At 37.2% G+C, this 16470-nt stretch overlaps 1 protein-coding gene across 1 annotated transcript; it reads right to left on the reverse strand.

The window, feature by feature from the left end:
- Positions 1 to 2375: 2375 nt before the first annotated feature.
- ccdc124 (coiled-coil domain containing 124) lies at positions 2376 to 15940 on the reverse strand. Its single transcript, XM_067393548.1, has 5 exons — positions 15875 to 15940; positions 14762 to 14933; positions 7388 to 7571; positions 6487 to 6592; positions 2376 to 3360 (listed from the first exon to the last, which is right to left on the reverse strand). Exons 2-5 carry the CDS (start codon positions 14918 to 14920, stop codon positions 3159 to 3161), a joined length of 651 nt encoding a protein of 216 aa, XP_067249649.1. The 5' UTR covers positions 14921 to 14933; positions 15875 to 15940; the 3' UTR covers positions 2376 to 3158.
- Positions 15941 to 16470: the final 530 nt, after the last annotated feature.

Genomic DNA, 16470 nt, shown 5'->3' on the forward strand with positions numbered 1-16470 from the left:
GTCATATGACAAAAAGGCATCGCGCCTCAGACCTGTGTTGCCAAGTCTGGGGTTTTCCTGTGGAATTGGGCTACTTTTACACTGTTGTTTTTTTTAGTCCGTGGGTTGAAGCGGTTGAATAAAAATGCAAATCCACTCTCTGACAGTTGGTGGCACTTAATGCATTTCATCTGATGCCTTAATGTCTGATGTCTTTTAGGGTGCGTTCACACTTGTAGTTCGGTTCGTTTGGTTCGGACCAAAAAAGAAAAATCAAAACATTTAGTCCTGGTCCGATTAGCGTTCATATTAGCAATTTTATGGGGCATAGGGATATGTTCACAACATGATTGGTTGGATTTTTGGATGTATTGCCTATTTTGAGACGGAACTTACCGAACATCCAAAACAATGCTGTGTGCTGAGATAAATGCACTCGTTGTGTGTGCGTAGCCTGCATGTGATGGTATTTTGGCCAGCTGGGAACTCGTGAAGAGCTTATAAAATGTGTAAAGGAGTCAAACAGTGGCGGGAATCCCTCAATCACACACACAAATGATCTGCTGCGTGGAGACGTCTGATGTCTGTGATGGGCAAACTCGCAACTATGATGAGAAAAAACGATATGCCTGAGGATTCTGTCCGTTTTAGCATCTCATGTTCCTGTTTTTGGTTCGTTTACATTTCTTTGGTCCGTGTTGAGTTCATATATCATTCGAACCTCACCAGAGTTCGCTTGGAAGCGGACCAAGATCCATCTTTTCAGCGGTCTCGGTCCGCTTGTTTGGTGCGCACCAGTTCGGATGGCAGCGTTCACACGTTCAAATGAACTGCACTAACAGAGCAATTGCACCAGGGTTTATTTAAGTCAAAACAAACATGACAAGTGTGAACACACCTTTAATCTGAGGCCATGTCGCCCGATGTCCAATTGTAGAAGACCTGACACCTGACATTTTTTCTGAGACCCGAAGTCTTTCAGTCTGAGGTGCAATGCTGTTTCGTCCAATGGCTGAAGCCTTTTAGTCTGAGGCATGATGCCTTTTGGTCATACGACTGATGTCTGGGGATGTCCTAAAATGTACACCGTAATCCCAATGTTCTTCTGAGCAGATTCAATCACTCTTAACACACCTCACACCACAGGAATATCTGATAATCTTTAGAACCATCAAGATAATCGGGACTTTACCCAAGATTGTCAGAAGGCGAGAAACGGGCCCAAAAGATTCATCATGCTGCGCAAAGTATCAGCTTTATTATTGAGTTTGATCCTGTGACAAAACCACTCATTCAGCAAAGAATTTTGCATTTAAGAAGCCTGGTCTCTAAAACGATCTTGATAAAATGATCACGACGAACCAGTGCTGCTAATAAAGATTAGCCAAATTTAGTCACTGCCCTTGAGTGCAGGAAGGGGATGTTTTTTAATTAACACTCTCAGTGGGTCACAACTAATAATGTGCAAATAGGTTTAAAAATAAAACGACATTCTTAAGTGGGTAATATCTTCGCTTTGAAACACCCTTGTTCAGAGATTTTTAGGTTGATTAAACAGCTATTGTTTCACAATTGTATTTGAGGTCTTCATATGTTGTCATTATGATTGTTTTACAGGCAGTTATGTCGAAGTCATGAAAAGGACGCATTCATTAAAACACTGTGTGGGAGAGATGTTTAATGGAAGGTGAATAAACGGGAGAGGTTATCGCATGGCATAATCTGTAGATGACCTGCAGTTCTTTCACTCTGACGCTGCTTGATGACACATTATGGCCATAAATTACCTTAAGTGCTAAAGAGTGTTCATGCCGAGGATAAAGGTGGCCACTGGGAATTATCCAGCCTGCAGGCTAATTTCCTTTCCTTCCGGAACGTCCCATAGGGGTCAGTGACCGTTTATGTCCGTCGACTGTGTACCTGCAGAGACGTTATTAAAAGCAAATCTACCTTCAGTGTGTCTGAAGTATCACATAAGCTGCAAACGTGGTTGAACAAGGGAAAATATTATCATAGGAAGGCACTTTCTTTAAAAAACTCTTTAAAAAAATTTTTTTAACAAATGGTCAGTCAATCCTAGCGGTTTTACTAAATATTCCATGTTCTGTTCAATTTTAGTTTAGGACCAAAGTTGGTTTGTGGTTCCCTTCAGGAAAAGTATTCGTTTGATCAATTTTTCTTACCATAACTTAGGTATCAGGATTGAATGATTCAGCTTGATAAATGCAGCCAATATTAGTAAAAGAGGAATGAACTAGGATTAGTTAAATCAGATGCCAACATCTTCCTGAAAAATAAATGAAATGAGAGACCAAAAAAGAAAGCAAACTAGAGGTAAACAGGTTTCCGTTGTATAAGGCCATTTTGTTCAAAGAAAATTAGAAAAAAAAAAAAAGAAAAAAAAATCAGCAAATGTAATGATATCTCTTTCTTTTTTCTTTTCTTTTTTTATTTTTTTTTCCAAGAGCCACAGAGAGTGTTTGTCCTCCTCCACAGATGCAACACTAGGGGTGTTAACACTACTTGACACGTGTGTATGGGAATCCAACGGCTATTAGTCCATTCTCCTTTGGAATGTGGAGACACTGTTCCAAGGTCCAAAGTGCAGTTTCAAAACAAAGAGCCATTGATGTAAGATCAATCAACAAAAAGAAATCCCTAACATCATCATCATTTTAATTTAGGGCAATTATCGGATCACCATTCTTCATAAATATCATACCAGAAGCTGAACCCTAAAGATCTTTGCACAGACACTAAATTAAAAAATAAAAACTTGCTTCAGGTTAACCACACTCCAGCTCATGTGCTGCATATTAGATGGATACATTAATAAATGAGCTTGACACTGCTGCAGTAAAACATCTTGTGTGGAAGAAATGTGCTAGCTGAGAAAAATCCACTTTGCGTTCACTCCAAAACCAAAACTAAAAACTTCCCAGCAGCTCTTGATAGGCCGTGGTTTAGCGATTAAGCAAATTAGGTTGTATGCTGTTCATACGTCATGAGATATTTATTGAAGAATTAGTTAAATAATCCAAGTTCATGTAAGAGGTGAGGGGTGTGAATAGATCAGCAGTTCATGTGCTAATTTTGTGTGTCCAAATTAATCATGGTGCCTTTTTTGTATTCATTAGGATCTGCGTCGAGGGTCAGTCTTTAAGTGCCATTGTGTCGGTTTACTTGGAGTTGTAGGAGGCCACGCGTTGGTTGAGGGGGTTTTCCGGAGACTTCGTCCACTCCTTCTTGAGCTGCTGTTTTAGCTGGGAAAGTCGCATATTGGGGTTCTCCATTTTAAGGCGCGCCATATTTGCTTCTTCAAATGCGGCGAAGGCGGCTTTCATACGACGCTCAGGGTGTCGATCGAGGTCTTCCTTAGTGCTGAAGAACAGAGAAAGGCAATAAACAGGTTATTATGTTGATACTAGTAAAATCTATATATTGAACGTGTTAAATTATGTTCAAAGTCCTCCTTCCTGTGGGAGGGCAGCCCAGAGAGAAGCCACAAGAGTTTTATGTTAAAGTAAATGCCAGATACTGTTTATTGTGCAACCAAAATCAGAAAAATGTATAATGTGGGACTTTTAATTATTAACAAGCCTGAAATACTCTAGGACTCTTATTTTGAAATGTATATGCTTTATTACTTCCAACTGCTTATTCAAAAAGTTAAAGGCATAATATGTATTTTTTTTTTTTTTTTGCTGCAAGGGGTCGCTAAACTCTTCAAAACAATAACAAAGGCGTAGAATGATGATGCAGTGAATGAGCGTGGAATGATGGAATAATGGAACAATCTAATAATGTTTATCGGGAAATGATGTTTATGGATGAGTGAATGCATGTTTTTTAACATGACTGCTGTATAAAGCCAGTAGTAAACAGTAACAAAATATTTTTACTTCGTTACTGTACTTAAGTACATTTTTCAAGTATCTGTACTTTACTCAAGTATTTTTATTTAGAGCAACTTTTACTTTACTACTTTCCAAACCATAAAATCGTACTTTTTACTCCACTACATTTCATAAAACATATCGTTACTCATTATTAAAAAAAAATGAAGAAATCGTCACATGCTAAGAGACGCAAAAGCGGTGTCCGATTCGTGCACGAACTGATTCATTTCAATCATCCTGTTAAATTGGTTCACAAATCACATTAACAATTCATTGCGAATTGGACTGATCGTATTGCACTGATGGACTGATCCGTTCAGAGCGACTCTCCAGTAAATGAATTTCACTGTCTGACTGAAAATTAGCCAAGAACTGGAGGATCCTCTGAGTGCGTGCATGACTGATGGCGAAAAATAAGTCAGCCTACTAATGTTGAATTTTAGGATTAATTATTGTTATATTTTAGGTCAGAACTGTCAGTTGTTTTTGAACTAAATCTGTTGTATAGGGCGATCTGTTTAAGCCCACTGACACGTCCACATCAATGTGTCTACAGATCTCGATCTCGGTTCAAACAAATCAAATCACATTTTAAATCTAACTTGCCGCTTCAAATAACGGTTGTATCAATTACATCGTTGTGGCACTAGGAGGCGCCTAGTGACTGTTAAAATGTATTTGCCATTACATCATTCATTCAAAAGATTTGTTCAAAAACATTAATTCATCCATTAATGAAACAAGTCAAGTAGTTATGAATGAGTCATTAAATCATTCATTCTAACTCATATTAAATTAATTAATTAAATATTTTGAAATAGACTGCAGCAATTAATATTTTGTCCACTAGTAAATAATTATATACAGTTTTGTTTAGTTGTCTATTCAGAATCATGGGAGAATTTGATTTCTGTTTGAAACAAAAACAAAAATCTTGATTCTCATTTTATCCAGAATTGTGCAACTCCAACACAAATAAAAATAACACATGCATGTTCATCTTACCTACTGCAGCAGCAATTTTTTAAAAAAAAGTTATGTATTTAGCCATATGTTTCATGTTTTTATATTGTTTGTCAACACACATTACATTTTATGTATCTGCATCCACTAATCTTCCATCCATACTGACTAGTGCTGGCTATTTGACAATTCATAATCATTCATAATTATTTTGAGCAATAAGATAAAATAAATAAAATAATATTATATAAGTGGCCTAATATATATATATAATATATATATATAAAATTACAAAATAAACATTCATCAATTAGTACTTTTTCACTTAAGTACATTAAAAATCAAGTACTTTTGTACTTTCACTCGAGTAAAATTGAAAAGGAGCACTAAATACTTTCACTTGAGTAATATTTTATGATACGCATCTGTACTTTTACTCAAGTACTTGATTTGTGTACTTCGTCCACCACTGTATAAAGCAGGGCGTGGCTGAGAATCACGGCACGATTGCTAATGAGAGACTTCAGTACCACACGCCACTCCAAGGGGATATAAAGGAATGAGAACATTTCATTCTACCAAACTACCTTCATAGTACCTTTGTAGCCTTCATTTGTATACCTTGTCTAATAACATGCAAGAGCGGGGTCTTTGTCAAGTTGAAGTTTGTCACAAGGCTCTTGCCATCTTGGAAACGCCACGCCGATATTGAACCTTGTTTTATTTCTCCTTTTGTCCTAAAGTTTGCTTGCCATGGTCCATAATGTTTGAATGAAACAACAACAGTGTGCTGCTAGATGTTACGCAGCTGTCTGCATCTGTTGCCATGGTTACTTTGCCGTACAAGCAGAAACCAGGGATAACGCAGATATTACGTCATTGACAGGCGACAAGTGACAAGGGAGGGATGGGCACTATTTAAAATTGTTATTTCTATGAATTGACAAATTCTTGGAAACATTTAGGATAATGTAAGTACACAATTGAACAAAATATGTAACATTGTGCAAGTGGTTTTTGAATATTTTAATATAAAAATCGTACATATTGTGCCTTTAATAGGGCCCTATAAAAACCGTTTTACTTTTTCCCAAGTTCCGTTTTTTCCGTTTAAATTTTTTTGGATTCCGTTTTTTCTGTTTTATTTATTTTTTGACTCCATTTTAATGGTTAAATTAAATTTGAGTAATCAAAAAGCATGTCTAATTTATTGAAATAATGAATCTTGTCCAATTTACCAACAATTTAATATAGTAATAATAATATATTTAATTTATGGTATAAATGCGCATTGAGAACTGCTCTGAAACCGCGAGCCTGTAAAACGCCTAACAGCACCGCATTTTGGATTTGAGCGTGCCCTCAAATTCAAGAGCTCTTAAAATGGTAATTAAGCCTTTTGTTGTACATTTAAGATATTTAAAACTTTTTATCACCATAAATTTGATAAAAGTGAATTTAAGACTTTTTAAGAACCCACAGAGTCCCTGACAGCAGCACTCTAAAGCACAACAAACTGCAAAATATGGGTACTGTGACTCTTACAAATGTAGACTTGTTTTAATATTTGTATAATGTTTGTAAAACAACAGAGTCTCCCAATTAGTCATTTAAAAAAAATGTATTTCTCCAGAGAGCAGGATACCTGAGAACTGCAATGGCATCCTCTATGGTTCGGGCCTCCACCGTGCCTTCTTCTGGAACTATCCGATTGACGTTCTCCTCAAGCGGCATATCCAAGTGGGTTTTCTCTGTAGATTTGTAAGGACACATTAGACTAAATGAGGAAATCGAAAAAGTCCATTCAAAACAATGAAACAATATAGACACACAAAAATAAGTGCAACATGTGGCTGTCATTCAGGTATGCACACCTTGCTCAGAGGTCTGCAAAACATTTACAATGCACTCAGTGTGAACAGTCTGGGTAAGAATTTTGACAAGCAATCCAATTTATTTTTGTTGTGTGACTGTGAATAGGGCTGAATATCAGTATGAAATAAAAATTCACCCTAAATATTGTTTTATTGATCTCACTGTGAACAATTCACCCATGCAAATGTTTACTCTTTTTGACCTTGATCTTCTGGTAAAAGCAAAAGACTTGTGACAATGTCGGATTTCTCCAATCATTTTGTCCATTTCACTAACAATAAACCACGATATCAAATAAATAAATACATATATATATATATATATATATATATATATATATATATATATATATAAGGGATGTTCAATGATAATCATTATAATCGTGTCCAAAATAAGAGTGGGTTTACGTAATATATGTGCTTGTGTTCTGTGTATAATTATATAATTATATACAATTTGTGTGTTTTTATGCTTATTAGAATGTCATGGCTTTGGAATTGTAAAACTCAATGCGAGTCAAATCTCCCATACAGTATTGAGGGCTTTTTGTGTGACACACACTATGTAAAGCACTGGAAATCAGTCACTTATGAGGTTTTGTGATGTTTACGATGTTCCCTACGTTGGAAGCCCTGCAGATTTTGGAGTTATTGGATTGGATCTGGACTTACCTTTTTCCTTGGTTTCCTTAACAATTTGCCCTTTTTGTAGGTTCTCCTCAATCTGGGCTCGAGTCACTTTACTGGGGGCTTCTTTTGTCTGTTTACCCTTTATCATGGCATCTTCTTCCTCAAGGAGCCTTTGCTTTTCTTTCTTCCTCTCAAGAGCCTCCAAACGCTTCTTCTCCTTATCATCCTGTACACACACACGCATACACACTCTTTTAAATTACAACTGGACTGATGTTATCGAGGCAGCCTGATGGTCATTAAGCAAATGTAAGTGTAAACTGCAGAGCAGAGTAAAGAAATTAGAGATGCCTCCTGCCTGCTCAGAGTCACTCTGTGTCAGCGCGGCCGGTAAGTAATGGTTACTAGGATCAGACATGGTCTTAACTGTCCACATCCTAACCACCCAGCCACCATCCTGTTGATAACATCCCCAGAAATGGTGACACAACAGTAAGGAGATACGCATAATGAGATGACACCTTCAGATGTCGAGCAGAGGCTGAAATGTCATTCGCGTGACACAGATAAGACGCACGGCAGGCCACGCTTAAGAGCAAACCAAGATACCCTCCTCTCTCTTGACATTCTCACATATCTACTGGTGATAAATTATATTCGCCGAGCCCGATCTAACCAAATCCGAGACAGTGGCTGATCTTTAGAAGATGTAAGAGGATAAATCAGTGTGTTTCCAGTGCAGGTGAGTTTGCGCAAACACACAAAGCAGCCCCAGTGACATAGGGTATAATTAGCAGAATGGCTGCAGTAGGATAACAGCGGCGTGGGTCTGATAGGCCACCGGGGATCAGATGGCAGCGATGGGAGGAAACAGGAGGAAAGGAACAGGGTGTGAGGAGCTCCTAAACAGAGTGTCTTACCAAGTAGGCTGGCACATCATGCCAGTATTGCTGACGCACACTACATATGCCAACACCGGCTAAATAATATATGAAACAGAGGCAGGAGAGAGCCGGGGAGGGTGAAAAGGCACCAATGGCCTGCAAAGACTGCTTTTCAAATATTTAGACGACCAAAATATCTTCTAATAATAATTAATATCTATAATCTTGAAATAATCTATATCAGCCCAAAAAAACATATAAAAATAGGTAAACAGGATTTAAATTTATGTGGCACTTTGTTATAAGCTTGTTTAAAAAAATATTTAACAAAAATTTTATTTGAAAAATGGGTCAATATGATGCAATGCAGCTTGCAAATGTGTTAAAGGGATAGTTCACCCAAAAATTAACTATTCTGCCATCATTTACTCAATTTCATGTCGTTCCAATCCTGTATGACTTTCTTTCTTTCTGTGAACAGATATTCTTGAAGATTTATTGAAAAATGTTAAACTGTTTTTTTCCATACAATGAAAATCAATTGGGTCCAAAGCAATACTGTACAAAAAAAAATTAAGACATTTTTCAAAATATCTTGTATTCCACAGAAAAAAGAAAAACATACAGGTTTGGAATGACATGATGTTGAGTAAATGATGACTGAATATTTTCTTTTTTGGGTGAACACTGATAAAAATGATTCTGTGGTGAAGTAAATACTACAGAAAAAAAAAAGTAGTTTCTACATGAAAAAGTTAGTTCAGACAAGAATCGAAAAAATAAAGTAAATTCTAATTAGTACTAAATTCAAGCTTGTAGAAATTACAGCTTAAATATCAACGATATTTAAATTAAGTAATACCTACTCAACTTTTCTGATACTGGTGTTCCCATCATGCACTGCAGCATGAATAATTAATAAGGTTGATTTTTTTTTTTTTTTTTTTTCAGCTGTATTTAGACTGTTTTATCATTGCTTATGTTGTTAGGTTTAGTAACATGCGATTTTGTGTCATCTGGAGTTCATTTTCTACTCAAAATGGCACATTTACACTCTAAAATGATCTATGGAATGTTACGTCATTGTGTATTCTGTACCAAGTATTGAAGTCTCTGTGTTTGGGTGAGTGCCGCATTCTTCTATTATGTAGATATAGTGTCTACATGATATTTACTGAATTAACTATTTAGATGTTTCAGTAAAGCATACACTTTAAAAGCATGGTTTAATTCAAAGTTATATTATTTGAGTAAAACGTTATTTTGTGAAATTTACTTAACCAGGTTAAGTACATTTTACTAAATTCTATATGTAAAATTAAAGAGGACCTATAATGCCCCTTTTACAAGATGTAATGTAAGTCTCTGGTGTCTCCAGAATGTGTCTGTGAAGTTTCAGCTCAAAATACCCCACAGATCATTTATTATAGCTTGTCAAATTTGCCCCTATTTGGGTGTGAGCAAAAACACGCCGTTTTTATGAGTCCCTTTAAATGCAAATGAGCTGCTGCTCCTGGCCCCCTTTCCAGAAGAGGGCGGAGCTTTAACAGCTCACGCTTCGGTTGCTCAACAACAACAAAGCTGGAGAATCTCATGCAGCCAAAATGAGGATTGTCAGTAACGGTGTTCAGCCTTACATTGTTCAAACCGGAGTCGGACACTGATGGAGAGACTCAGGAAGAAGTTACAACTTTTAGAATGAAACTGGATGTTTCTGAATGCTTAGTGGATAATTTTATGTAGTTGCTGTGGAGTTGATCATCGCCTAGCATGTGCCGTTAAACAGAGAATTCTTTAAAAGAAAATACCTCATTTTGGATTGAACTTTGAGTGTTGAAACTTTGCAGATGTTGTTTATGCTCAAACAGCAACATTACACACTAACTAAAGTTAAAAAAGTAAAATAATCAACCACCCCTTTCAGGCATGAAAACGGGTCAGGAGTGAAAAAGGTGAGAAGGATATTACCCCTCTGAGGGTAAGAACAATTTAAATATTCCATATTTTAAAGCATCAATCTGATACATTTTGAGATGCCTTTTTTTGCCAACCTGGGGAGAGCTGGAGAAACTTAACTTCAGCCATGAGTCAAAAATTATTATGGTCTCCTTACTAAGTATTATGAAGGGGGATCGAGTGGGAATCTTTATTGGTGTCGATTTTCAGTCTCTTTTTAAAGATAGGCTTTACGCATCTGTCAATCATCCCTACTTGCTATTTGGGGGAAGAACCTAGTGCTATGATTGGTCGAACTCTTCTTCTTTTGCTGTTGCTTGATTTGAGGACTGTGTGTGCACAGAGGCGTCAACAGATTTTTGCGTAGTTTAGAGTGACAAATCGTACCAGCGTACTTTGAAGTCAAAATGCGTATCCGCTACGCAAATTGCGTACAGGTTGGCAGGTCTGCTTATTGATAGAACAGTGGACCACTTTACCTTCTGCCTTGTCAGTCCCCTCACCTCAAAATCTACCTCCTCAAAAACGGTAGCGTTAGCTATTGAAACCATCACTAACCAAATTCAGTCAGGTAAATCGCCGAGGCCAGACGTGCTTTCAGCTTCTGATGGTGGTCTGCACTGGTGATGCAAGGCCCTTCGCGTTAATAACACGATTCACGTAGGTCACCTATTTTGGTTTCAAAACGGTGAATTTCGCCGAAAGGTGAGGGATTTTCATGTATGCCTTTAATTAAATTAAATATAAGTAGGTATTACTTGATAACAGGCAAGTTGTACAAAGCAGTAGCGGTTAAATTTACTTAAAATGTGTTAGTGCAAATTGTTACAAGGATTTTATCAAGTAAATCTTACAAGTTATCCCTTTGACACATTTGCAAACTGCATTGCAACGTACTGGCCCAGTTCTTGAATTAGTTTTTGCTAAATATTATTTGTTTTCATTTTTGGGTGTGTGACGAGCAGGGCGGGTGAGAGCTGTGAGGGAACGGCGAGTGATAATGAGCATCACCTGCAAGGCACGCCGGCCTCGAGTCTCTCACGGAGGAGCTCCAGAGGCATAAAAGGAGGAGCGACATCAGTGAAGGACGAGAGAGGACCAGGCCTGGACTTTATTTTATGTTTTATTATGTTTGTGTTTTAGTATGTTTGTTATTATGTTTAATTTCAAAATAAACAAAGAACAAAACGAAAGTAATGCCGGCAGACCCTCGCGGACGTCTGCCGGCATTACTTTCGTTTTGTTCTTTGTTTATTTTGAAATTAAAACTTTGTTTGAGCGTTCGCCGGTTCCCGCCTCCTCCTTCCCGTATATACGAACTGCGTTACAGGGTGAAATACTGATTTAAAGATTATATACGCGTTACAACAGCCTTTATCTTTAAACCCAATTAAATGCACCTGATCCAGCTAATCAAGTCCTTCAGGCTCATTTGAAAACTACAGGTATGTGTGTTGGAACGTGTGCTGCATTCACACCCTGTCGTCATTACCGTAATTTGGTGATGACAACATGTGACGTACTCGAAGCTGTTCATGTCCACGGACTGAAAATTATGTGCTTCTATGGCAAAACTATCAATGCCTAAATGAATCTGCAGCGGTCAGGTGGTACAGTGTTCACGTGGCACAAGTAGGAGTTGCACCCCGGCTCTAAACATTTATTACATGTGTTAACATGTGGATCATTTGCAATCTGGTCTGCTGACACTTAACACGGCATAAACAATAGCTCTGGAGACATAATAACCAACCAAATCACTCCATATCAGTCACAACATTCGCCAATGGACCTCATCCAGGCCTCAAAATCAAGCTCCATTACTGACAACGAACACTCATCAATATGCGGCATAACTGATAGAGGATATCAGAACTTCCGTAACGGTGTTACTTTAACCCAGTCGGCTTCGGCTTTCATTTTATTCGTGGGGAACTCATTTCCTGAGCAACCCTAAACCTGGCTTGCAATGTATTAATCTATTGTGTGCTACTCAGACTCACATGTCTGCAGCTTTAGCGAGGAAGACAGCTGTGTCATTTAGATACAAGATTAGCAGCCAACGACGAGAATATTAGACAACATAACATGGAAAACATGGGTGCGGCTGGAATCAATTTTCTGCATTCAGTACAGAACTCAAAAACATTTCTATCAATGTCAATTAGGAAATGGGCCAAAGTTTGTGTGGTTAGCATGGGTAGTTAGCTCCTAATGGTAGATGTAAAAATGTGAGAGCAAAAAGCATCATAATGGATGTTGATGTTTGGTCTTGGCGGAATAGATCTGCTACTCTGCTGCTGCTGCAGAGCAAGCACGGGACTTGCTACTGCCAATATATACATGACACGCTGCTGTGAGCAAGTAAGACATGCTGCTGCTGTACATTATTGCATACATGAATAACCTGTAGCAGATCTATACAGGTGGTGTTGGGGAAGGCGAAGGGTTTCTAAAAGCTGCTATAGCAAATGCTAACCAAGGCTGTGTCCGAAATCGGCCACTATACCTTTAAATAGGGCAGTATTTGAGGGGACAGCCATTTGTAGTGGTGCCCGAAACCATAGTGGACATTACCAAGTGCACTCATTCAATCCCACAATGCACCGCAATAACTAGTGTACAACTAATGTACCCTCAGTAGCTAGAGAATACCCATAATGTAGTGTGAGAGTCGCGCTGCGCACCGAATAAATTCCCGCGTCTGACCTGAAGATGGCGCCTGCAGTTGAATCTTCTATCCATCCAATGAACAACTTGCTCAACTACTTCCGCGTTGTACTTATTACGGCACGAGCGTTTCCGGTCAGCGTTCAGCGCCCTTATCTCGTGAAAACGCAGATTATTATTACATTTTTTAAACAATTAATCATATTCTCTACATTAATTATCGTCAACCTGCTGAAATGTTTATTAATATATTTTGCTTTTAAATGCATATTCTGAATAATAAATATATTTCCCCACTAACCTGCCGCCGTCAAGTGCTCGTCTTCTCATTAGCAGTGATTTTCTCTTAGTTATATTTCATACCAGTTAAATTTACATTTAAATTAATTTAACCAAGCAGAAAAGCATACAAGACATGTACAAACAAACCAAGCAGACAGTTGAACAGCAGTATAACCTTTCATATAATAGTTATAATTAATCAAATACTTATGAAGGCGAACCATGGTTTTACTATAGTAAGAGTGTACATGTGTTCCAGTCCCAATATGGCTACAGTGTAATATCATACAGGTATAAATTCATTTTTACTTGATTAAGGTTTATACACAGTTTTCATGACAGAGCTCAAGATATACTTTTTCATTACTACTGGAGCTGCTAAGTTTCAAATGATTATTAAACAGCAAGCACAAACTATGCAAAAGCGACAGCCCTTCCGGTGCACTCAGTGATACAGCAGGAACCAATCAGCTGTGCTCTATAGAGAATGATGTGATTACAAGCAGATTGAGTTTAGGGCTGTCAAATGTTTAATTGCGATTAATCGCATACAAAATAAAAGTTTGAGTTTGCCTAATGTATGTGGGTGTGTGTAGTTATTATGTATATATAAATACAAACACATTCATGTATATATTTGAGAAATACTTTACAAGTATATGAATTTATTTATCTTTTTATATAATTTTTATTATATATAAATAAAAATATTTTGTACATAAATAACAAATTTCTCTTAAATATATAAATAAATTTGTGTGTATTTATATATACATTATAATTATACACAGTACTCACACATATATTAGGCAAACTCAAACTTTTATTTTGTATGCGATTAATCGCGATTAATCATTTGACAGCCCTAATTGAGTTTAGGACCTATCATCAGCCTCTGTCATCTAGAGTTTCATGACAGAACTTTGTATTGATAATGTTACAAAATATCTTTTGAACTTTCTATTCACCAAAGAATCTTGAAAAAACAAATTGTAATAATAATAATTGTAATAATATTTCACATTACTGTTTTCACTGTATTTTTATCAAATAAATGGAGCCTGAGCATAAGAGCCTTTTTTGAAAACATCTTACTGACCTCAAACAGTAGTGTATAAATGCCAAATAAATCAAAATAGATATTTTTACAGTGACCATTTTCATTCTGAAGAACTCAAAAGTGTGAAATGGACTTGAAATGGAAATGGAAACTGTATCTTCTGCCTTTCACAGTTTAAGATGTCCATATTCATACGGTGTCCTCAGCCAACTATCATTGTCATGATGTCATTTTCCTGTGGCTTCTAATGGATAGCGATCTCTCTCCAGGTACCACTGACTACTTTGATTAGGACAAACTATTTCACTGTCAAACAATTTAAAATGAATTGGCGGAACAGTCTGTAGAAAGGAAGATCTTTACTGCCACCTTGTGTTTATTCTATACTCTGTCTGTATGCAAGGCACTGTTGTACAGTATATGTATTGCCAACTCGGTGTGGATGTTGTAACAAAAAACTAATCACAGTAATGATACATTTAAAAAAAAAAAAAAAATCCCAAAAGCAGATCACTTTCCCTGCTCTGAAGTAAATATGTAGTGAAACCAAGAAATCAGTCCTACCCTCCTCTGCTCTTTCTTCATTACATGTTTGTCATTATCTTGCCAGAGCGCGTCCTCCAGCTCCTTCTGTTTGCGTGCATCCTCAACTGCTTTGGCCTCAGCCTTCCGGGCCCTCGCTGTGGCCGATTTGGAATTCTCGCCCTGGAATTTCTTCGGCATTCCTGGGACTTCCCTGTGGAGATAACGTAGAGATGAGACGATGACCAATTGAATATGTGCTGAGATCACAAATGTGAAGTGTATAAACACATACCAATGAGAGAAAGACAAAAACTAAACACATGGAAAACATGACCTGATTGAGGCTGAATCACAGTATTTATTTAGGACTAGATGTTATTGGGCTCTCTATTGGGCCCTTGTTCTCTCAGTATTAACATAATCTGGTATTACTGGAGTTACTAGAGCATTAAACTCTAAATATTTTTACAGCACTTCCAAAAGAGACTGCGAATACAAGGTAGACGTTAAAATGTGTGTCCACTTTTGCTTAATCACCTTATATTCTTTATTCTAATGTTATTTACAAGGTATTTTCGACATGTTTCCTCACGCAGCGGCAATGGCAAGCAGAGATACGTGAGGAAGCCAATAGGAGTATGTTAAATCGTAAATATATGCCATATATATATTTAATAGTTTGTTTTTTCAACCATTATAATGCTATAAAGCATATATGATGTATATAGCATAATTATAATATAAATACATATTTATATTTTATATTAATTTAATATTTTAATTAAAGTTATCATAAATCATACACCTGCTCCTGATTTTTTGATGTTCTGACAGCACACGTATCATCTGACATGTCTCGTGGCTAGAAGATTTAATTCTATTAAATTTCCTAAAATAAAGTGTCGTAAAGGGAACATTTTGGAACTTTAGTCACATTTTAATTGTACTTTTTCTTTTCAGAATCCTTCTCGTTAGCATCTTTGCTAATCACTCTTGTTTCAGAGACTGACAGTATTCATGTTTAAGCCTGTATCCGATCATATCATCTGAACAATGAAAGCAGATCTAGACGGGTGCGTCTTAAACATCTAATTTTATTAGTCGAAGTCATTTTCAGGCACCGAATCTAATATATAATGTAATAGCACTAACCTTTTCCTGCGCCGGGATGTTATTCACCCTTCTTCTCAAGCCGCTGCGCCACAGTCGAAGCTGTTCATTTAGCGCCCTCTGGAGGTTCGACGGTCAGTCAACTACACGCAATACGGTAAACAGCGAACGCCATGCTTACATGTGGCCCGTTTTTCAATACTCAACAGGTACAGAAAAATCGATATACATGTGATACTACAGGACCCGATACCATCTAGAGTCACTCTGTTAGCAGTCTATTTGCTCCTTAACCAGTTAACAGTGGGGTCCAAATAAGGCAAGGCAAGGCAAGGCAATTTTATTTGTATAGCACATTTCATACACAATGGTAATTCAAAGTGCTTTACATAAAAAAAAAAGAATAATAAAAATAGAACATAAGGAATAGAAATAACAGTAAAAACAGAGAATTTTGCTATCTGGATGGAAGAGCTAGGAAGTCTCAGGGACACTTGTTGTTGTTGATCCGGAGTGGATCTAAACGGATCTGTCCATCAGAGTGGATCTATCCATCAGAGCGGATCAGAATGGATCTTCCTCACACGACAGGACTGCTACCTGTTAAGGCACTTCAAACTGATAAACACAGATTCAAT

This window comes from Chanodichthys erythropterus, chromosome 9 (assembly GCF_024489055.1).
Source record: "Chanodichthys erythropterus isolate Z2021 chromosome 9, ASM2448905v1, whole genome shotgun sequence".
Classification (NCBI taxonomy): Eukaryota; Metazoa; Chordata; class Actinopteri; order Cypriniformes; family Xenocyprididae; genus Chanodichthys; species Chanodichthys erythropterus.

Bases quoted from the DNA above. Each gene is read 5' to 3' on its own strand.
- ccdc124 (XM_067393548.1), bottom strand. From the start codon at position 14,920: ATGCCGAAGAAATTCCAGGGCGAGAATTCCAAATCGGCCACAGCGAGG. The intron at 7,572-14,761 runs GTAGGACTGATT...GTGTGTGTACAG, and splicing joins TGAAGAAAGAGCAGAGGAGG to GATGATAAGGAGAAGAAGCG. The intron at 6,593-7,387 runs GTAAGTCCAGAT...ACAAATCTACAG, and splicing joins TAAGGAAACCAAGGAAAAAG to AGAAAACCCACTTGGATATG.